The 24834-nt window shown below is 42.3% G+C and overlaps 1 protein-coding gene across 1 annotated transcript in view; it reads right to left on the bottom strand.

The window, feature by feature from the left end:
- Positions 1-24834, bottom strand: part of KIF13A (kinesin family member 13A) — a 483305-nt gene that overhangs the window by 341612 nt on the left and 116859 nt on the right. Inside the window, 1 exon segment of the mRNA XM_033934590.1 lies at positions 6157-6169. Coding sequence (XP_033790481.1) covers positions 6157-6169 — 13 coding nt within the window.

Raw genomic sequence — 24834 nt, 5'->3', positions numbered from 1 at the left:
TAAGTCTCTATCATGTCCCCTCTAAGCCTCCGCTTCTCCAGGGAAAAGAGCCCCAGTTTCTCTAATCTTTCAGCATATGAAAGGTTTTCCATACCTTTTATCAGTCGCATCGCTCTCCTCTGAACCCTCTCAAGTATCGCCATATCCTTCTTAAGGTATGGCAACCAATAGTGAACACAGTACTCCAGATGCGGGCGCACCATCGCCTGATACAACGGCAGGATAACGTCCTTCGTTCTGGTTGTGATACCCTTCTTGATAATACCTAGCATTCTGTTCGCCTTCTTAGCGGCCGCTGCGCACTGTGCTGACGGCTTCATGGATTTGTCCACCAGTACCCCCAAGTCCTTTTCTAGGCTACTTTCCCCCATTGTCAGCCCTCCCATCGTATAGCTGTACATCGGGTTTCTGTTTCCCACATGCAAGACCTTACATTTTTCTACATTAAAGTTCATTCGCCCACTCTCCCAGTTTGTTCAGGTCCTTTTGTAAATCCTCACAGTCCTCCTTAGTCCCAACCCCACTAAAAAGCTTGGTATCATCTGCAAATTTTATAATTTCGCACTTCGTCCCAGTTTCTAGGTCATTAATAAATACATTGAACAGCAGCGGTTCCTGAAGAGCTTACAATCTAAGGGACCCTTTTACTAAAGCCTAGCATATGCTAAATGCTGCTCATTCTATTTGGTACCTATGGATTACATGGCACTTAGCATATGCTAATGTCAATTAGTGCGTGTGCTAAGCTTTCGTAAAAGAGCTTCTAAGTTTGTACTCGAGGCAATGGAAAATTAAGTAACTTGCTGAAGGAGCAGCAGCTGGATTTGAATCTTGGCTTTCCTGGTTCTCAGCTTACTACTCTATCCGTTAGGTACAGCTAATACAGATAATCAATATTCCAAACAAGTTTGGCATCTCAATAGTAAACTAAAGGCCATTAACCACAAGATTTCTGTTCCAGTGCAGTTGAACATCTTTCTTCACAAGGCCAACTGGATTGGGAGTCCAGTTGCATCTATTTCCTGAATGCTGCAAATACTATTTGTTTATAATATGTTGTACGATGAGGTATATCGTTTAGAATTTTGGGGCACACAATTCCCTAATTCAGTGTACATACGCGTACTACCATCTAATTTAATGTGAGAATTATGAGTCGCACTATGCCTAAAAAGGGTCAAGATCTCTGAGGACTGAGTGGTCTTATGTGCTGGTGGTTTACTATTGAGGGGGTATTCCTTGATAAAGCTACTTACAGCGAAATATGTCGGTGACATTCCCCTTGCCAGAGACCACATGAAAAAGCTAAGTAACAGCTTTTAAACATTATTTAAGTTGATTAAAAATTAAAAAATTCTAAAAAATGCAAGAGTGAAGAATAGGACTTGAGTATTAAATATAATAACAGGACCCGATGACGAGTAGACACATAAAGCTTGGAGCAATGAAAGGTTATTGAGCTCCAAGTGGTGCCGCTGAGGATCCTTGAACCTGGCTAAAAGTGTTGAATGCATAAGGGTATTCTAATGGTGGTGAAGTTATGCTACCATTTGAGTTATAGTGTAAAAAGGGTCAAGGCCACTTACAGTGCAATTTAAGGACATACAATTTAGTACAGTGCAAGGGTGCTGTAGAGGAACATTATAGAACTGTTTGAGATTCTATGAGGTAGAAATTGTATTATACTTCTCCCTCCATATTGTTTCGGCACTCACGATTTCACTTATTCGCAATTTTTTGTTGGCTAACTCCGCCCCCAAAACATCATCTTTAAACTCAATAGGTTCTCATAGCAGGAACCCTGCAGTGCACCAAGTACCAAGTCACAAATAGATAATAATATATAATGAATTTTAAAGGAGAAAAATCCCCAGCGCTAACAGAACTCAGAGAGATGACCGAAACACCAGGTTGAATACGACTAAAATAAAAAAAACCCACACACGCTCCAGGAAAGTAGCACAAAAAAGCCTGATCCGCCAACGCAACAAATTTTCTACCTCCAGTCCTCAAAAGTAGCCCAATTTGGTGGGAAACACTCCCCACTGGCAACACTGACATCAAGACTCGTAGGACGCCGCCCCTATAAAGGAGGCGAGCGGGGAGGAGCGGAGAAGTTGGTTTAGGAGCAGCACGTGGTCTGTAATTGAACAGCTACCTTTGGACTTTAGAGGGGACAAAGCTGCCCACATACAATAGCGGCTTGAACAATCTATTGGCTCCCTCAGCTTTTTGGACACCTCCCTCGCTTGTCTTTCTGATTAGCTCTTTAGGTCTTTGCTCCACCTTATAGTTTAGTCTGCGCCACCCGGGCTTTTCCACTCTTCTCCGTACTTCACCGCTTCGGAGGCAGCTTTCCCTGACCAACATTCAAAAGTTAAGTTTGGAGTCTTTTGCTGGGAGGGGCGGTTTCATAGCAGGTGTGCAGGTGTGGTGAGTTTATTTAAGTTCCCATACCAGTTCTGTTAGCGCTGGGGATTCTTATTCGTGGTTTCAATAGCAATAATGATGTCACTTTCTCCAAAACCGCAAACAACATATTGAAAATTTATTCGTGGTTTTTCCATATTCGCACCTATAGCTGGAACGTATCCACTGTGAATACGGAGGAAGAAGTGTACTACCAGTATCAGAGGTACTAGGGGCAGGCAGCTGGTGCATTGCAGAGAGACACAATGAAGGTGCCTCTCTGCAATGGTTGCCATAACGGAATTAGAAAAGGTTCAAAGAAGAGCAACCAAGAAGATAATGGGGTTGGAACTCACTCTCGTTTAAGGTAAGACTAAAGAGGTTAGAGCTCTTCAGCTGGGAAGAGAGATGGCTGAGGGGAGATATGATTGAAGTCTACAAAATCCTGGGTGGTATAGAATGGGTACAAGGGAATCTATTTTTTTTACTCCATCAAAAATTACAAAGACTAGGGGACACTCAATGAAATTACAGGGAAATACATTTAAAACCAATAGGAGGAAAGATTTTTTCACTCAGAGAATAGTCAAGCTCTGGAACACATTGCCAGAGGATGTGGTAATAGTGGTTACCGGAATTGGTTTTAAAAAAAGGTTTGGACAAGTTCCTGGAGGAAAAGTCCATAGTCTAGTATTAAGGCAGGCATGGGGAAAGCCACTGCTTGCCCTGGGATCGGTAGCATGGAATGTTGGTTTTTTTGCCAGGTACTTGTGACCTGGATTGGCCACTGTGGCAATTGGATACTGGGCTAGATCGATCATTGGTCTGACCCAATGTGGCTGTTCTTATGTTCTACTGTGTTCAAAAACGTCCCCACTGTCTCTCTATTCCTGACATAGGTGTGGCCCTCCACTATAAGGATTTTAACCTGTCTTGCACTAGCAACCTTCACCACCTACCCCCCTCCAAAAAAAACCTGTGGAATCACAACCACTTATGCGTTACAGAAATGATTAACAGTGACCAGAACCAAATCCGTATCACAAAATAAAGAGATTTTACTTTCTAGAAAAGTAGTTGGTCTGCTTCTCAGCTATAACCTGCCACTGAAGGGCTTCTTAATGTGAGGTGGTTTAGTCTATCCCTGTCGAGCCCAAGCCCAGGGGACTTACATTAGAAATCTTTAGTTTCCTCTACATAAGATCAGGAACAAGAGCTGTCTTTCCATTTAACGTAGCCAGAGAAGAAAGTTTGCTTTTCATTTCTTTGCAGTCTTTCTGGTCACTGGTTAAGCAGGAAATGAAAGAAAACTTCACCCTGCCACAGAATGCAGTTTAATAATTCATGCTAAAAGCACAGCCTTTTCAAAGCTATGAGAACCTGAGCTATGGTTTGATTTAACATGCAGCATGTCTTGGGAATGCACTGTGAGAGCAGAGAGCTTCATTTGAACTTAACAAATACTTTTAGAAACCTCCTGTAAGTCAGCTCTATGTACCCTTTTAGTGGCATGCCCACATTTCCAAAATTTAAAGCCTACTATAAAGAGTATCCTTTCTGCTAGGAAATCTTTTGCCAAAACGTTGATCTATAGCAGTGGTCTCAAACTCAAACCCTTTGCAGGGCCACATTTTGGATTTGTAGATACCATATTTTTCGCTCCATAAGACGCACCTGACCATAAGATGCACCCTAGATTTAGAGGAGGAAAAACCAAGAAAAAAATATTCTGAACCAAATTGTGCCTCTGAACCCAGACCCCTAGAAAAATAGACAAATATACTGCAGCAGACAGATTTTGATCACTAAATTGAAATCCTACCTTTGTTGTCTGGCGATTTTTGGTTGCACTAGATAGTTCTTTCTTTCTTTCCTTCCTTACTTCCTCAGGCCCAACAATTGTCTCTTTCTATTCCCTTCCTCCCAGAGTTCTTGCCCCCTCCCCCTCACTGCTTCCAGCCTTTGTCCTTCCTCCCTTCCGCACCGAAGCCTGACAGCCTGCCTCCCTCCCACACTGAAGCCTGCATGCCTTCCACGCCGTTCCCTCCTCCCTGGTCTGCCACTCGCCCACTGCTGCCGCAACTCCACGAAGCCTTCCTTCCTCTCTGCCATGCCGATTCTTCTTCCCTGGTCCACCAACAGACATTGCCACCGCTGCAGAACGACCCCTCCGATCTCCACCACCCCTCCCTCCCCTGGAACCAGACTTTTTAGCAGGCGCCAAAAGGAGCACCAAAAAACCCTTCACCAAACCCTGGTAAACCTCAACCTACCAACATGCCATTACCCCAAATAACCATAGGATCACCTCCTAGGCCATACACCAGTGCCACTAGCACACCCACACCAAGCTATACCCCTCCCCCCCGAATACACACACACACACACCCCTGAACTTGCCACAGGAACGATCTTCAAGGCCCCACCCCATGAACTGCAGCACTACCCACCTCTCAGGAGTCCAAAGATCCCTCCACAGAAGATTAAAAGCCGGCTCCTCTGACCAAAAAGAGGCTCTTGCACTTCTGGACCGCAACACACTGAAAACAAGACTCCTGCATTCCTGGACCGCAGAGCATACCCGACGCCACTGCCGACATGGCAGCGGCTGACTCCTGCTGATGACAGGGCAAAGTGGCTGACGACTCCTGCTGCTGACAGGGGAAAGCAGCTGCTGACTCCTGCGCGCAACTCCACGAAGGGCCGGCGGCTTGCAATCGGGCCCAAAAGCCTTCCTCCGACATCAATTCTGACATTGGAGATAAGGTCTGGGCCAGTGATTGGCTGGCCTGGACCTTCTCTCTGACGAGAATTGACATTGGGGCAAGACTTGTGGGCCCGATTGCACACCGCTGGCCCTTCTCTTCCTTTCCTACAGTGGCGGGCAAGTAAGAGGGCAGCGAGAGGATGGCGGGGTGGTGACGAGCAGCAGCAGAATGCCAGGAGGGGGGTGGGGAGAGCGCTGAGGTGTATTCGTTCCATAAGACGCACCCCCTTTTTGGGGGTGGAAAAAGTGTGTCTTATGGAGCGAAAAATATGGTACTTGGAGGGCCTCAGAAAAATTAGTTGCATGAGGTAAAACTCTTTATAATTTATAAATCTTTCCTTTTGGCCAAGTCTTAATAATAATATTGTAATTTATTGTTAAAGAGACATATGATCAAGAAACTGTTTTATTCTACTTTTGTGATTATGATAAACATACTGAAAGCCTCAAAATAGTACCTGGTGGGCCGCATGTGGCCCCCAGGCCATGAATTTGAGACCACTGATCTATAGGATGGTGATCTAGAATTTTGTTTCACTGTTTAAAATTTTTTTGTGGCCCTGATCCTTTCATCTTGTTCCTTTGGGCCTCTAGCTCATTTGGGACTAGGGCTAGAATCCTAGAGCCAGGTCCTACCATGGATTTAGTTAAATTTTAACTCTCCTCCTCCCCGCCAGATACCCAGTCTGGTCACTGCAGTTACAGCCCACAGCTAGGGCTTCTTCCCAAACCCTGTGATCAGGGGCCCTGAATCTGGTATCATTCTTGAGCAAGGGCCAGGACTCCCTGCTCCCTGAGAGCTATGAACAACAATTAACTGGCAAATTAAGGGGTGTACCACCAGCTCTAGTAGACCTAGAGAGCAAAAGATGCGATTCCACATGAAACTGAGCCATCGGTCTTGCTCGATTGTACACATTTCTGTAAAAATACTCATATTTTATATGCCAGGCAGGCTGGAAACAATATGAAATTCTTACCTTGGGTGGTTTTCTTGTTGGGTCAAATCAGCAATGACAAATGCACAGGGTCATCAACATGGCACCGAAAGGCAATGGAAGAGAGAAAAAAAGAAAAGAAAACAGAAATTTAGAAGAAATAGAAACACCCTACATGTGAGCATGCACAACTATTTTATGCAATACACGCACACTTGCACATATACAGCCCTCGTCTATATTAAGATGTATATCATTAGTCTGTAAACGCCTTTCTTTCTCTAAAGATGCCCCTCACGTATTCAGATATTCGCTTTCCATAGAACTCCAACTCAATGGAAGTTCTAAAGAAATACTCAGACATTCATTACCAATTGAACTCCAAACTATACGTAACTTCCCCTTCTACAATATTGTATTATATTTAGACTCATTGTAGGATACTGTATTTAGACTTAAGTATAGTATTATATTCAGACTTATGTATTGTATTGTATTCAGACTTATGTATTGTATTGTGTTCAGATTTTTGTATTATATTGTAGTTAGACTCGTACTATATGGTACTGTATTGTATACAGAATCATTGTATTGTATTGTATTGTATTGTATGTTGACTTATTGTATTGTATTGAGACCTCTTGTTATTCGCTGATTGTCCAGCCTTCTTACACTGTAAACCGCCTAGAAGTCGATTGACTATGGCGGTATAGAAAAATAAAGTTATTATTATGTTATTATTATAGTCCTAAAATAGGTCACTAAAAGCATTCTTGCATTACACTGGATACCCAGTTTGCTTACAGGACAACATCCCTTCACAGAAACATAAATCTGTACCTTGTACAATTTGAAACAAGTGAAGTGTTTCACCAGCAGTGACTTCCAAAACTGTCACTTTGTTAACCTGTTTCTGTATTTTCCCGCACGCAGAGCAATTCAATTAACTACTAACAAAAGCTATGTCATCTCTTATAGCTCATAGGACAGTATCTTGATATGATCGTTTGTAGCTGGTACACTGAACAATATTCTAACAGATGTCATGATACCCAACTAAAAAACTAAGGCGCATAAATCAAACTGCCTGCATGAAAGAGAAACGTCACTAACTACACTATATATAAGAGGCACTTATCTGCTGCTTAATGGGGTCAGAAAGGTCCACAAGTGTTACTTGGCAGGCTGTTGAATTCCTTTAACGTGACATCCAATAAATTATAATATGCCCAATTATTGTAATACTAATCCGGCAGCTCTCCCCATTATTGCCTCTACATTATTTATTTATACATATATATGCTTAAACATTTATATATATTTACAATGGAACCTTGGATTGTGAACATAATTAGTTCCAGATGCATGCTCATAAACCAAAGTGCTCGTATATTTATGTATTTAGCCCGACCTCCCAAAGGAGCCCAGAACGGGTTACAAGAGTACATTCATAGTACGGTTAGGACATACTTAGGTGAGAAATACAAATTCTACAGTATTTACAATATAGACAAAGGGGTTAGATTATAGTATAGATATAACACGCAGACATAAAATACTGACTTAGGGCTCCTTTTACTAAGCTGTGTTAGGGCATTAATGCGCAGAATAGTGCGCGCTAAATTGCCGCACGCGCTAGACGCTAATGCCAGCCTTGAGCTGGCGTTAGTTCTAGCCGCATAGCGCGGGTTTAGTGCGCGCTAAAATGCTGCGTGCGCTAAAAACGCTAACGCAGCTTAGTAAAAGGAGCCCTTAGCGGGCATAGGGTGGATTTAAATTCACATTCAGTTTAGATATCACTTGGAGGTAAGATAGCTTTCTTAGTAAGTGGATGCATGTTTGTTGTCGGAGAATGTAGTAATAATTCAGGTTATTTTTGCGATGACATGCTAGTATTTGTGAGATTCCGTTTGGAGTTTTAGGTCTTGTCTTTGAGATCCATCCGTCAAAGCACATTTCCCCTTAGAAGACAATGGAAATGCGGGCGATTAGTTTCACATCCCAAAAAAGGCCCACCCCCACCCCGAGGCCATTGATGCGCTCCCACCCCACCACACCATATCCCAAAAAGGCCCACTCCCACCCTCGAGGACACTGCTGTGCTTCCCCCCCCCCCCCCCTCGGGAGCCAGCTTGGCCCCCCCACCCCCCCCCCCCCCCCCGCCCACCCAAACCCTTACCGCGATCGGGCAACGGCACGCAGCACCAACCTAAAGGACGTGCCGATGCCCAAAGAGCCTGCCGCTGATTCTGCTGGGCCTTGATCATCTGCACATGCTCAAGGCCTTCTGGCTTCCGCTCTCTCCGAGATTCTAATGAGATATTTATGCTAATTTCCATTCCACAGGTGGCAAGGACAACTGCACAACTGAAAACACTGGAGCCTTTAAGACTGAAGTATCTTCATTTTATTCTCGGTTCTTCCTTAAGCAACAAGATTCTAAATCTGGCCATCTCAATCCTACACTGGGCAAAAAAAAAAAAAAAACAACCAACTTCTGTAGCTTTCATCTCTAAAGGTCAAGAAGCCTAATTTTCCAATGCAGTAGGGCATGAGAACCAGAAAAGGGAGCAGGCAGAAATAGCCCGACTCTGTCTTACCATAGCTGCATACATCATATGCTGCCCAGTACCAAGCAAAAGAATAAACTGCAAGAAGCAGCACACTGTCAGCAAAGCTCTAACCTCTTATTTGATATAGTCAGGCTAATAAACTCTCTTTACTACTAATCATTTCTTCCCGCCCCCCCCCCCCCCCCCCGAAAAGACTCATCAATAAGGCCACCAACTAGATCTAGTCACCTTTTTCTCCAAAGAACCAGTCTATCCCAAGATTTACTTGAACCAAGCCATTTGGACTGATTCTCTAGGGTCAGACCACCGTTTATGTAGTTTCCAATTTAGCTGGCAAGTAAGACACTCCCCAACCAAATCCAAAGAGGCAAAAAGACCTAAGAAAATGGTAGCTAGCAGAGGTATGGAGAACCCAGTAGAATTCTGGTCGCACTATGACATAACTTCTAGTTCAGACTCAGACTCCTTTTCGGCGGACTCTTGGACCAACATGAGTACGCAGATATTAAACAAAATGACCCCCACTAAACTTAGAAAAATAAGAAATAAGAATCTGGATGGCTAGTACGATACCGAGTTAGAAAATGTGAAACGGGAGTTACGGAAACTCGAAAGACAATGGTTGAAATCAGGGGAGTGTAGGGAGGTTAAATTGGAGACAAAAATTAAACGAATACAAAAAACGAATAATAAAGAAACGCATCAACTTTTATGCCCAAAAACTTGGATCACCGAACACCAACAGTAGAAATCTCTTTGAATTAGTCAACAATCTCTACGATATGCAGGCCTTCTCATGTTCTACCCTAGATTCCCCACCATCTGCAGACGACCTGGCTGAATTTTTCACCAACAAAATCAACAATTTGAGATCCAAACTAACGGGCTCCACAAACAAACATTTGAACTACCCAGTTGCCCAACACAAAGATGAACCTAGGGTAGATATGGCCTGGAATAATTTTACTACTCCATCCTGGCAACAATTCTCCAAATACTACATGAAATACACTGATTCCTACTGCAGATTAGACTGCTGCCACCCCCCCCCCCCCCCCAAATATAATGAAAGTGGCTCCAGTCATTTTAAAAGCCAAGTTATACAACTGGCTCTCCTCTCTTTTACTAACCGGTACTTTTCCTGAGGATTTAGGCCAGATTCTGATCACTCTGATCGTCAAAAATCCTAGAAAATCCACCAATCTGACATCCAATTACAGACCAATTTCGAGCACTCCCTTGTTCGTTAAGCTAATGGAAGGCTTGGTCAACCAGAACTAGTAATGTATTTGGACAAATTTAGCGTACTGCAAGACAATCAGTCAGGTTTTCGCTCTGGGTTCAGCATTGAAACTGTCATTGCATCACTGCTGGATTTCCTTCATACCTTATTCAGTCAGGGTACCAGTGCCCTAATTCTGCAGCTAGACCTTAGTAGTGCCTTCAATCTGGTTGACCATGCCATTCTGATTTACTGTTTGGAGTCAATTGGTCTTTCAGGTAATGTGTTAAAATGGTTTTGGGGTTTTTTGAGCAAACGGTCATATCAAGTCTATAGTGACAATAAAAAAATCCTATAGTTGGGTAAACTCCTGCGGAGTCCCGCAGGGTTTTCCTCTATCCCCCACATTGTTCAACATCTACCTTGCCTTTTTGGGGAACTTACTACAAAATTTAAGTTAAATTTTATATCTATGCTGATGATATCACCATAATTATTCCCCTTACTACCCTGACTAAATTTTTCCTGGCAAGTCCTAACGACAAAACCAAAGACTCATCGATCTCCTTGAATGGTCAGGTCCTCCCTATTGACCACTCCATAAAAATTCTGGGAGTGACTCTGGACTGCCAACTTACTCTAAATGCTCACACAGATTTATTGGTTAAAAAATGCTTCTCGTTACTATGGAAACTCAGAACCATCAGAAAATACTTTGATGCAGCATCTTTCCGGTTCAGTCTTCCATCTTGAGCATGCTCGATTATTGCAACATCATCTACCTGGGATCATTCAAAAAAACCATTCTAAGACTCAGAGTCATTCAAAATTTGGCAGTTCGATTGATCTTTGGGCTGAAGAAATGGGAACACATAAGCCCCCATTATCAAAAACTCCATTGGCTGCCTCTGGAGGTGCGAATTCTGTTCAAGTTCTCTTGTCTGTGTTATAAATCAATATTTGGTCTGGCCCCCCCACTTACCTAGTTTCCCAATTTAACCAGGCAAGTTCTATTAGGCCCACACGAAGAACACATCTGTTCACCTATCCGACAATAAAGGCCTGCCACTACAAAAGATTCCTGGACAGAACCCTTGCTTTCCAGGCAGGCAAATGGAACGATTGGCTGACTAACATCATCACGCAATCCTCAACCTACCTCAATTTTAGAAAATTGGTAAAAACGAGTTTGTTCAATCTGTTTGTAAACTAAGAATTTTTATACCTCTGCTAATTCAACCAGTAACCTTAAGATCTATATAGCTTTCCACTTCTTCCATTATGTTAGATTGCATTGATGACTTTGAGAACCTTTTCTTCCATTATGTAAGATTGTATTGATGACTTTGAATTGTGACCTCTTCGCTGATTGTCCAGCGCTTCTTGTTGTAAACCGTCTTGAACTTTCATGACTTTGGTGGTATATAAGAATAAAATTATTATTATTATTATAGCGCTGCTATACATATGCAGCACTGTACTTTAAAACATTCTTCAAGAGACAGTCCTTGCTCAGTGGAGCTTACAATCTAATCAAACAGACAAACAGGACAAGTAGTGGATTAAGGAGTTTCTCAGGCACAGGTGCTTTACAAGTCAGGAGGGGTTAGGAGTTAAAAGCAACCTCAAAAAAGTGGCCTTTTAATCTGGATTTGAATAATGGAGCTTTATGTACTGACGCAGGTAGTCTGTTCCGGGTATAAGGTGCAGCAAGAGAGAAGGAACATAGTCTGGAGTTGGCAGCAGGGAAGAAGGGTACAGATAAGAGACTTGCCCAATGATTTTATGCATAATCCTGTAGCAGGTTACAGGACATAAGAAGTCTGTGCAAAATGATTAGCCTGGTGGTAGCCTTGCTGTTGGAAATCTGAAGCAGGAAACCACCACCTCACACAACAAAATCCTTCAGAGTAGGGATGGACCATAAGCTTTCCATAAACAAGACAGGACCTAGAGAGATTGCACTATACAGCTTTTTAATTAAAAATAACAACAATCCAACAAAAAGTACTTTTTAAAAAATCAGGCTTGGGCCTGATTAGGTAAAAGATGAACCAGGGACCCTGCTCTCCTTGAAAGGGTGTTCATCTGAAAAGCTGTTTTCAAATATAGCCACATTAGAGGCATCCATCACAAAGCCTTTGATTTATTGATTAAAAAAATCTAGAAAAACAGTGAGTTTTAAAGACTTTATTTTAATCAACAAATCAAAGACACCATGATGGGGGGCATTCATGGTCCCTGACATCACCAATCTATATGTGGCTATGTTTGAAACCAATTTTTTTAGATGAATATCCCTTCCAAGAGAACAGAGTCCCTGGTTCATTTTTATTGTCCACTGGTGGACACTGTTACCAATCAGGTCCCTGGCCTGATTTTAAAAGACTAAATGCAACCTCAAGTTCCTCTCTCATGTGTAGAAAGCTTATGGACTATCTCTACTCTGAAGGATTTAGATACTGCTGGAAATGCCAGACAGGGCATTACTATCACATGCAAACTCAATGGATCCATACTTTTGATGGGAAAATTTTAAATAGTTATAACAAAACAGGAAGAGAAAATCTCCACAAAAAAACAAACAAACCATGAAGACAAAGGACCCAGGAACCATGTGCACACCAAAAAATTTTTTTATTCTCACATTCAACATACTCGACAGGGGCCATGTTACAGCCAGAAAGCCTGCCTCAGGGGTCCAACAATATCTGCAGTGAGAATATAATCATGACGAGGAGTACAGAGAGGTAAAATTCTTCACAGTTAACTTACACAATTAAAACTTCTGTTATAAAAGAACCAATCTTCAACTGAAAAAAAAAAATCATCCAATTGCCCGCCTGAACTGCCTATTTGGCTGTGATATTGGCACAAACTAAGAGCTAGAAATCTCAGCAATATAAATACCGTACTTATTCTTCTAGATTTTTAGGAATTAATAGAGAAAATTCCAGCATTCATATACTTGGTAGAAAATGAGCCAATGGCTTGGCAAGCTGCAAATCATTAGAAACTGCTGGCATGCAAAGCCATATTTAGAAAAGAAAGCATTCTCCCCACCTATTCTTCAGTCTTCACAGAGACTTGCCCTATTCAAAAGGCAAGAGTCACATACCTTCCTTGTATGTACATCTTTGGTCCTCAATCTCTGCATTGCTACTGTGGCTATCCAATCTGGCAACAAGCCAGAAATGCTGGGATACTGGAAGCTCCAAATACAATGGTTCCATTGACTACCCTGCAAGCCCCCAGCAGTGATGTCATGATTGAGGGAGAGGATTATACCTTCATAAAGCCTATTCTTCAGGCACCCTGCTACATTCTACAACACAGTCACCCTACAGAATGGCTACCATTGCACTTTCTAGGAAAATATCCCCTGCACCCCTCCTGCTGTTATCTCTGAAAACAGGCATGCATCCGTACTCATGTATATATACATATACTGTAAATGTGAACTTATAAAAGACACTCTTCTTGCTCCTTATCTAAAGCATGCTGATCAAGATGAAAAACCGTATGTACCTGCAGGTCAGGTACCAAAGAGTAGGACTAGGCAGTTCTTACAATGCCTTATTAACACTATAGGCTGAGGTAAGGCAGTCTCTGATGTACTGGATAGCGTGTATAATAAGTCCTATTCAAAGTCATTTACCATTCTTTAAATGCCGGTTTTACAAAAGGCATTGAACAAAAAATGGGAACATATAGGCATCATATGCTTGATTGAGAACTTGTATGTCAAAACGACCAGAATTCTGTCTCTATCTAGTCACCATCTACTGGCCTTCTTTCAACTGGTTCTCTGGGACCACTGCTTGGACTAAATGGTCTTTCTTTGATGGGTCATCCTGCCTTCTCTGTAGAGTTTGGCATGCCTATCATTCTCAGTGAGATGAAAAGGATCCCCACACTTTACTGATGAATTGAAAATGAGAGCCTTTCCTGTACAGTAATATTTTGCTTTTGTGTTTGCTGAACTCCGTCCACTAATGAATTTCCTTTGGCAATGTTTTACAAACCAATCTGGACCCCCGTGAAGGTTCTGCTATTGGTCAAGGAGTCAGAGCAACCACCTAGACTCAATAATATCAAAGGACAAGAAATAAGGGATGCCCAAATAGCTCATATGGGAGAATCAAGGGTAAGAAGTTCTGGAACAGCAGCCCTGGCTGGTTGAAGGTAACTAGTCAGTGATGATTTCTATGTATAGCACATCTGTAATGACTTGTCTTGAAAGGAAGATGTAGAAGCCTTGCAATCCGGTGATTCCAGGTTTAGGTAGCAGAAACCTGCAGTGAGTTTGATGCAAGGATAACAAAACCAGATGGCCCTGAAATGGGATTACTGAAGGAAAAGGTGCACTCAGCAACTCGAGAGCCACAGAATTTGGTTACAGAAACTGGATACTATGATCTCTGATACTCAATACTGACGTAAACTGCATGAGAATCTGATCTGGTTGCGAGTATGTGGATTCTGACCTGGACTGCTTGTCTGTGTACGTGGTTTTGAATTCATCTTGTCATTAACCAATATAGACCAGCCTAGACTTGGTCTACAGTGCCACTAAAGCTACCAGAACCTTAAAGGCTGCCTAGCCTAAAGAAGCCCATGCTATAGACCTGACCTGTTAGTGTATATGCTGAATTAAGCTGCACCATCTGCAAGGGAATGCTTTAATCTGAACTTGTTAGTTGTCTGTTTGCCCCTCCTATTCTCACACCAACATAGGGGGTCAGTACAGTACTTAAAAGTGAGAATTATCCTGACTCCAAGCGCCAGCAGAGCTCAAATTAGAATTTGGAATCTCTATGGTAAAAGAAGCTATGTGTCAGTTTATTCGGCGATCTGAACTAAATCCTGCTCAGAAATCAAAAAAGTATTGTAAAGATTAATTTGAAATTGTTTCCCTTATACTTATCGTTTTAAGGGGTAGGGAGGGGGGAATTTTATTATTACATGTTTGATATGATAATGGAATATAAGGGTGGGTGGGGTGGGAAAAGGGAAGGGATATGTTTTTATGTAATATATCAATGATTGTTTGTAAGTGATGTAGTTAATGTTAACCTGAATGAATATATTTAACACTTAATGTAATTTTGAAAATGAATAAAGAATATTTAAAAAAAAAAAAAAAAAATCAAAAAAGAAACTTGTGGTGTAAATAAACTTGCTTGACACCTGACACCACGGAGGCGTCTTGTCTGCGTCTCTGCAAATGTCTTTTCATGAAGTCTGTGTGTGGTCACGCTGCAAGGGATCAGCTGGTATACACAGCACTGTAACAGAGGTCAGATGGGGACTCACCTATTCCATGGACAAGACACCTAACTCCCCTCTCCAATGAACCACAATCTCCTCCTGTCCCCTTCCACCTCTCTTCCCAGCCTACCCACCTCTATCCTTCCCCCCACCGACCTACACACTCCCTTCTCTCTCTAACCTCAACTACTTCTTTGCTTCTAATATTGTTCAATTGTTTTGAACCACTTGTAATTTTTTGATAAACAAATGTGAACCGCCTAGAACTCCTTGGGTATGGCGGTATACAAAAATAAAGTTATTATTATTATTATTATTACACCCATTAACTGCTGCACTACTGCTCTATCTTTCTGCTTCTCATGGCTAACTTCTCTGCATGCCCCCTCTTTTGTGCCTGTGTGTGCACTCGTGTACACTTGGTCTGCACTGAGTATAGTACCCTATCACATGAAAGGGAAAAGCGCAAGCTGTGTTCCCAGATTACTCTCTTTCAAAATGTTCATCTTTGTTTCTGTAGAAAAAAAATACATGAACTGGCACAGTTGTGTGCGCTCTCAAAGAGCTAAATAATGCCCCAAATCTATTTCAAAAGGTGCTCAGAGTTTTAAATCTCAGCCCAAACTTTGGGTCACGTCCGAGCTGTTATATGTCTGTCTGGACTCTCAATTATTGTCCGTGTTTAATTTTGCTATTGCCCATTGGTGTATATATATTGGTAAAAAAAAAAAAAATTTCACTTATCTGTTTTTGTTTAGAAGAAAAGATCTTGTTCAATGCTTTGGGTTCTTATCACTGACTTTTCTGCATGCCCCCAAAGCATTGAACAAAATAATTTTTTTTCTTAACAAAAACAGGAAATGAAATTTTTTTTTACCATTATATATACACCAATGGACAACAGCAACATTAAACACGGACAATGATTGAGAGTCCAGACAGACATATAACAGCTCGGACATGACCCAAAGTTTGGGCTGAGATTTAAAACTCTGAGCACTGTTTGAAATAGATTTGGGGCATTATTTAGCTCCGTGAGAGCACACATACTGTGCCAGTTCATGTATTTTTTCTACTGATAGACTTATCTGGCCAGTCTGATAAATTAATTTTTCCCTGATTTTGTGGGCATCTTTGTTTCTGTACATTTTTTTCCCAGCATTCTTTGTTTTTGCATCTTGGTTTAATTGTTATCCCCTTCCTCCTTTAATATTTTCCCCCATTTCCCTGGGCTATCTGTAGAAAGCCACCATCCCTTCAAAGAGCAGGCCTGCTACTTGTGAATGTATATATTCCCTGGTGTCTGCTCTGGAAGCAGATGACCTCTATTAAAAATTTAACTACTGTAGATGTGTTTTCTTTCCAGCTTTGCACGTACTGCTTTCTGTATGTTTTGCAAAAGCATCCTGACTTAGGGGCCGATGCAGAAAGTTATCAAGGGTTACAGCATACCCTTGAGCAGTTTATTTGATTGCTATTGGCCACTGTATACTGCAAGGGCTTCTGCCCTGCCACGGTAGACATCAGTGCATTGAATATTAAAATGCATGTTAAACAGCTGATTAAGCTATCCCACAGCAAGCATAGCTGTGCACTGTCTACCGTAGGAACTCGAGACCAGAAATCTACTGTCAGATCTGCAGTTGGCGTTGAGCTCCTGCAGGCAGCATTGGCCCCAATCTCTTTCCTGACATACTCCTGCACCATCCAATCTCTCTCCCGCCCGCCCAAATCGCCTGACCCTGTTTCCATGGTGTCTAGGGGCCTTACCAGGAAACCTTACGCCCACCCTCCCCTCCTGTCAATCCACCCCAAATTTTAAAAATGTCGCCCCCCTCCCCCCCCCCAAGTATCTCTTATGACAGGAGCCACACCCACTTGCTTCTGCTTCCAGCACCGTCCTTCTGAAAATGGTGATTCCTGCCCTGCCCACTGCATTATGGGATACACTGGGGGATCAAAAGTCACCATTTTCAGAAGGACTGTGCTGAAGGCAGGAGTCACAGCTCCTGCTGAAAAAAGTACCAGGTCGGATGGGAGTCACTAGTCATCAGGGACAAGTTGTTAAACTTCTGAGTGGGTGGACAGATTAGGAGGGAGAGAGAACGGCTGATCAGTCTTTTTTTTTCTTTTAACTGTCTCTACTCAGACATTGACAGAAAAGGTGACACTAAATCAATGAGCTGCGCATTACTGCTACGATTTTAAGGCAGTAGTAATTTGCATGCTCAATGATTATACACGGTTAAGTCACATTATTATGACCACTGCGCCTACACCTTGACGTCAATGAACAAATGCACATGTCATGCGCAGACTTTGTGGGTATATAAGATGGAATGTCAGCAAGTTGTCAATATAGCAACCGTGGCTGTCATGGGGGAAAAAGCGTAATTTATCTGGCACTGAAAAAGGCATGATCGGCTACAGGGCAAAGGCATGATCGGCTACAGCATTTTGGAAATGGCGGAATTTGTGAACTGTTCATGGGCTGCTGTGGTTAAAGTACCGTGATGGATGAATAGAACCTTTTTGACGACCCAGAGTGGTATCTGTGGGGCAGCACGAGCCATTGATGTGAGAGGTGAATGTCAGTTGCGCAAGTTGGTGTGGGCTGATCAGCATGCTACCATGGAGCAACTCACTGTCCAAATGAACCAGAGGGACAACCGTGCAGCAAACTCTGTTGCGAATGGGACTCCAGAGCAGACGGCTGGTGAGTGCACCAATGCTCACGAGGGTTCATTGCAAAAAATGGCTGCGACTTGTACCAACTGGCTGAGGTTGCTTTCTCCAATGAGTCACGTTTTGATCTCAATCATGTCAGGCATGAAACCACCAAGAACAAACCAGCTTAAGTGTGTCCATTGCTGGACACACATAAGCTGGTGGCGGCAGCGTGATGGTTGGGAATATTTTCTTGGTATTGTCTGGGTCCCTTGATAGCTCTGGAAGATACTCTCAACTGATACATGTTGACTGTCTTCCTTATGGCCAATGGGATCTTTCAACAGTGGTTCGCAGTGGTTTGCAGAGCACAACTAAGACTTCCAGTTACTTTCCTGATCTCTGAATTCCCCAGCCCTTAACCCAATCAAGCACACTTGGGACCACCTCGATCAACATGTTCGATGACTGGATCTACCACCACGTAACCGTTAGCAACTGCTGGACGCACTGCAGTCTGCATGGCTCCAGATTTTCTAGCAATCACCCAGCATCTTATTGAGACAGAGGCAGTTATTCTGGATATTAGCAGGTAGTCATAATAATGTGGCTCAACTGTGTAGCATGCTTCAGTGTTTTTCTGGTAGAGCTATAGCTTTACCGCAAGACTTACTGCATCTCCCCCTTCAGTGTCTTTCTTGCTTTCAGCCTCACCCAGCAGGAGGAAGAAAAGCAAGCAATCTGATACCACCGCCCTCTCCAAAATAATATATGGACAATGAGAAGACAATGTGCCTTTTGGGTCCTTGTTAGCCATTCTATTTTAAGTGTGTGTGAAAGAACATGACATGGGCTGGCTCCCAAGATTTTCCATTTATTTGCAATCAAGCAGCCAGGAATAGCACAGAGCCAATATCCAAAAGTGGTTCTCTCCTAACATACACTAGATTATTTCTGTGAAGTATCTGCTCAGCGTAAGGACTCTATGGGCTAGATTCACGAACCTGCTCGATCGGGACCGATCTGGGTCCGATCCGGGCAGGTCCGATGGATTCATCAAACTCCAATATGCAGATGGAGGCGATCGGAGGTACACCCCCATCTGCCAGCATGGATCGCTGGTGTGTGATCCCAACGCATACACAGACCATCTGTAGATGGTCTGCGCATGCCTGTCCGAGCCGCAACTTTTATTTTATTTTTTTACTTTTTAGCCTAGAGAGCCTTTGGTTTTATCCCACTTTAAGCCCACGGGTTAAAACCACGGGCTTGCAGTGCGGGGAAGAGCAGGAGAGATTCGGGGCGGCAGGCAGGAGAGTTCCGGGAATGAGCAGGCCAGGGCAACAATTCGAGAGAGAGCAGGGTGGTGATTCGGGGAAGAGCAGGGCAGCAATTCGGGGAACAGTAGGCAAGAGAGATCCGGGGAAGAGCTTTGGGGCGGCAAGCAGAATAAATTCAGGGCAGCAGAGAGCAGGGATTCAATGGAGCTGGAGAGCTGGAAAGCCGAAAGCTTCAATGGAGCTTGCGAGTGGTCTCCAGCAGTCGCTTCTTCGGTTGATCGGCCAGCTCAGTTGGTTTCAAAAATTTGTTTGGTGAATCGCATCCCTGTCTACTTTACATGCGTTTCCCCTCATTTGCACGCACGGATTTGAAGTGGATCGCGGAAGAGGTTGGTGAATTGGGCCGGAGGGAAATCTGGTCGCAAACCAATCGGTATTCGATCGGTTTGCTTTGTGAATCTAGCCCTTTGTTTCTCCTCCCTAAATACACAAACCCTAAATTTGCATAAGGCAAGAAAAACAAAGCAAGTCAACTTTAGGTACCATACAACCCTAATCACTACATCCTGGAGAAAGAAGCAAAAAGCGAGCGGACAATGTGTCTTGGCCTATTATGATGCAAAAACCATATGGCATACAGCGCAGAATGAAAAGTGCATGGCTGGCTTTGCACAAAATATATTTTCTTGAACCTCTAAACAGTTAGAACACAGAAAGCAAACCTCACTTTATTGTCTCTGAGAGCACTGGAAGGTGCCTGTGACCCCCCCCCCCCCCAAACATCTTCCTGTTCCATTCTCTGCCTCCATACATGCTTTTCTATATTGCCTAAAAGACTGGATCATGGCCTCTGCTGTGTGCCTTATGAACTAGTAAAGCCAGCTTGAAATCCGGTTTGGGGTATTTGTAAATTGCACAGGTGTGTGCATGTGCTCTCTGTGGTTTGCCTTGTAAATACTGTCCTCTTTCATTTGAGTGTTCAGAGAGATAGAAAAAAATATTCAAATACAAATTTTCATTATATTGCCTTTCACTAAGAAAAACAGTGGCCTCCTCTCAGCCATCACAGTTTTTGCAATTATATGCCCTTTGGTTTATAAACATGCCCTTCCCTTGGGATTTCTTCCCTTCTGCCTTTGGTACTGTTTATCTTTCTAATGAAAATACCATTCCCAGACGGTCAGGTTGCTTCCACCCTCTCCATTTCACCCACATACACTCTACCTTAGAACATGCAAATTTTCAATTCTTGAGGTATTTAAGACATTGCATTTCCGTTAACCCTACACTATAAATGATTCCACGGAGTTTTCTTCTAAAGTAGGAATTCTAGTAAGATTGTGTCACTCGCTGCCCCTTAGTTTATCACTGCAGAGTGTCCCTTGCTTCAGGAACACAAGCACTCAACGTAAGGGCATGAAATTTACAAGCTACCTGCTAGGAACTTCCACTGAAAATGGACTGATCATTTTTAAGAAATTTTGTATGTGAATGTGTCTGTGTGTTGGGGGGGGGGGGGGAGATGTTAACATTTTAAATAAAAATTTGCTTCCTACAGGGAACTCATAGTGCACATACGCTGGCTTAGGTGCGAGGTTTATTCCTGTCGTGGTACATATGAACAAAACTAATACATTTGGAGAAACTGCCCTCGGAGAGATAATAATAATAATTGGATGGACATAGAGACGCACATTTATTGTTGTTCAAGAAATGATTCATAGGAATTTCTGTCTCACCCATCCGCCCAAATCATGTGCCAGCAAGATATTTCAAACAGCTTGCTGGTTTTAACCGAGACGCTTTGTTTAACAACCATAGCTAAGATCCTGCCTGCAGCTGAATTTGAAGCTGAAGTAGCAGGCCAAATGTATATAGTCTATTGCCTATTTCACTGCAGTCACAAACCAGTGCTTGACACAGCCATGTTTTACCCTTAAAATGGGCTGCGTCAAGGTAATAAAAACTTTAGAAACATAAAGGCCAAATGGCCCATCTAGTCTGCCCATCCGCAGTAACCATTATCTCTTTCTCTCTCGGAGAGATCCCAAGTGCCTATCCCAGATAGAAACATAGAAACATGATGGAGGTATTTAATTTAATTTATTGAGATTTATTAACCACCTTTATGAAGAGATTCACCCAAGGTGGTGTACATCAATTACAGTTTAACACAGAACTTGCAATTCTGTTAACAGTATAAAATACAATACATGAGATAAACTTGGAAGTAGCAAATTGAAACCTAGTAACAGGACTAATATGATACCGTATCAGAAACAAAGGCATTTAACAGCACTGTAGAAGAATCATAACAGAAATATGATAGATGTCCGTACAATGCAAACAATACAATAATAAATGGAACGGAAGAACATTCAAACAACAGATATAATATGATGTCAGCATAATGCATGCTGATTAGGTATTAGAACATTTAAATAAAAGATATGATGCTAATGCTGTTCCTACAATACAAGAGACATCTTACTATGCAGCCAGGGGTCAAATGCAGATATACATGATATCTACTAATTCTGTAAATTCTTGTTTGTAAAATGTTATATCAGCTATTTTTGTAAATTCCCCATGTTGCAAGGGCTCTTCTCGAATTGTATATCGCCTTGAACCTTTACAGGCACAGAGTGATCCACAAATCTCTGATTAGATTAGAGCACAATGGGAAGTACAGGGCCAATCGGTTTAGTATTTAAGAAAAGTATCTCGGTGCTTTGGAAACTCCGCACTATTCAGAAGTATTTCAACGAAGCCTCTTTTCGTCTGTTAGTTCAATCTTCCATCTTGAGTATCCTTGATTATTGTAACATCATTTATTTGGGCGCTTTTTTAAAGAAATTCTGTGTTCAGAAATCGAGGGTGGACGGCTGTCCGCCTTATTTTTGGCTTAAAGAAATTGTAACATGTTACCCCCTTTTATCAAAAGCTCCACTGGCTGCCATTGGAATCTAGAGTTTTGTTTAAGTTTTCATGCATTTGCTATAAAACAGTATTTGGCATGTTACTGGGTTATCTTACTCCTCATTTTACTTTGAGTTATACTAACAAGAGTTCTCGAAGAATACACTTGTTTGCATATCCCTCAGTAAAATTATGTCATTATAAAAGGTTCCTTGAGAGAACCTTTTCTTTTTAGGTGGCCAAACTGAATTTATGGCTGGTCAAAACTGTGTTAGAAACCTCTTCTTATCTTGATTTTAGAAAACGATAAAAACTCAATTATTTAATAGGCTGGGTTTTTAATGTATCTTATTCTTTTAACTTTTTACTTCATTTTAACACTGTTGTATTCTTCTTATATTGTATGCATTTCTTTTATATTGTATTCACTTAATTTGTCGAATCTCAAACAATCTGCATTGTTTGTACTATGCTTAACTGTTGTGAACCGCCTAAAACTCACGGGTATTGTGGGATATAAAAATAAATTATTATTATTAAATAGGTGGGTGGTTAAACTCAAACCAAGTTCAATGAACAGTTAAACAAGATACGAGGAACTGGTCTAAGTTACAGGATGTGCACCATGCTTAGTCCAGGTGTGGAGTGAGCATATAGTCAGTTACCATATGTACGAAAGGCTTGGGAGAAAATCCAGGCTTTTATTTGCTTTCTGAAATAGAGGGAAGAGAAAGAGAATGGGGACATACAGTATATACTGCTGACATTTAAAGTGGTGGGCACTGAAGGACTAAGTGATTTGCCCAGGTTCACAAGGAGCAGCACTGGGATTTGATCTCACAACCTCCAAGTGCAGAGGCAGCAGCCCAACCAGTGAGCCACAGCCCAAGTTCCAGAGCACGAGGGCTACTGCTGAGGAGGCTCACTGGCGAGTATCGCATTGTGCAATTTCTTTTGACAAGAGTACAGATGGTGATGAATCCTTGAGAAGACCTTAGACGTATCAAATGTGTGTAGAGGGCTAACTTGCTCTTCAAGTACTCTGTTGGATTGTCAAGGTTCTCAGACAAAATGGATCAGAATTTTAAATTTAGCCAGTGCAGTTTCTGCAGGAAGGCTGAGATGTAGTCCCGCTACGTACAGCCTTCTATGAGTCTTGCTGCAGCATTTTTGAATTAGTTGGAACTGATGCAAATTATTTTAGTTTGACCAGTATACAGGGCATTACGGTAATCCAGTCATGTCGTAACCATGGCATGAATTATTGTGATCCGACTCGTCTTTTTCAGTATATGGAGACAAGTGATGCCAGTGATGAGAAAATTTTTAAAAGGCTGCTTAAATTTGCCAGATCAAAATGAGCAATGACTCTAGCAGTATCTTAAGATCCCCGACTTGGGATTTTAGGGAGCATTCATGCAGAGTTTGATGGGTTTTAAAAAAAAAAATTGTTATTAATAATCCTAAATATTATAATATTTAATAATTTGTAGCTTCATAATTATTTATGTAAACCGCTGGAATTTAATTTATTTATTATCTATTTATTTTAGGTATTTATATACCACCTATCAAGGTTATCTAAGTGATTTATAATCAGATACTCAAGCATTTTCCCTATCTGTCCCAGTGGGATCACAATCTATCTATTGTACCTGGGGCAATGGAGGATTGAATGACTTGCCCAGGTTCATAGATTGCAGCTCTAACCATTAGGCCACTCCTTCCTCCATTTATCTAACTAGTTATTCCCATCTCTAGATCATTGATAAATATGTTAACAAGCAGCAGTCCCAGCACAGACCCCTGGGGAACTCCACTATTTACTGCTAATGCCCCTCTTTTGTCAATTCAAATTTGTTTATAAACTTAGAAATGTGATGAATCTCTTCTTCCTTTGCTTATTTTGAATTCAATTTTCTTAAAGGAGGAAAAGAGCCTCAGAACCCCGTATGTTGCATGTATTGTACTAAGCAAGCATACTGGAAAGGATAACGAACTCACTGCCTCAAAAACCTCCTGCCCGACCCAATGTGAATATACAGCTACAATTGTGCTTTAAATATCGATGTAAGTTCTTTATATTGACTATTCAAATTATTCAAAGTAGCAATAAAGTTGCAAAGAACTTGTCTGGGTTGGGACTTAGGTGTCTTCTGTGCTGTCTTTGCCTGGTCCCTTCTTGCCAAAGGAGCTAGCTGGCGTTTTGCTATACAGCTTCGTCAGGGCAATGGACTCCTTCCTTCAGGAAAAGCACAAAACAACAGCGTCGTTGTTAATAAACTCTACAGAACAGCCCGTCTTCTCTCTGCGTCTTCCATTTGCTCTTTTACTGGGCCTCTCCCTTCACACACCCTAATTGGTCTGGCACCCATCTTCATCCCTCTGCTCCCCCCCCAACCCATAGTCTGGCATCTATGTCTTCTTCTCTTCCAGCATCTTCTCACTACTCTTTGTTCCCCATTTCCCTTCAGCGTCTTCTCCCCACTCTCTGTTCCCCATTTCCCTTCAGCTTCTTCTCTCCACTATGTCTTCCCCATTTCCCTTCAGTGTCTGTTCCTCCCCACCCTCCTTCAGCGTCTCTTCCATTCCTTTCCACCACCACCACCCTTCCCTCTTGCCACCCACCTTCAGCACTCCTTGCGCGGTCCGAGCATCTCCCTCCCTCCCTGCCACTTACCTTCATGGCATGTTAGTGTAATTTGTGCAGGCCGCCAGAGCCTGCCTGAAGTCGCGTGCGTCTGCAGGCGGAAGTTTCTCCTCTGACGCAACTTCCATCAGAGAAGCT

The sequence above is a fragment of the Geotrypetes seraphini genome, chromosome 2 (assembly GCF_902459505.1).
Source record: "Geotrypetes seraphini chromosome 2, aGeoSer1.1, whole genome shotgun sequence".
NCBI classification, from domain to species: Eukaryota; Metazoa; Chordata; class Amphibia; order Gymnophiona; family Dermophiidae; genus Geotrypetes; species Geotrypetes seraphini.
The sequence above is the reverse complement of the archived record's forward strand: the minus strand, read 5'-3'. Positions and strand labels throughout refer to the sequence as shown.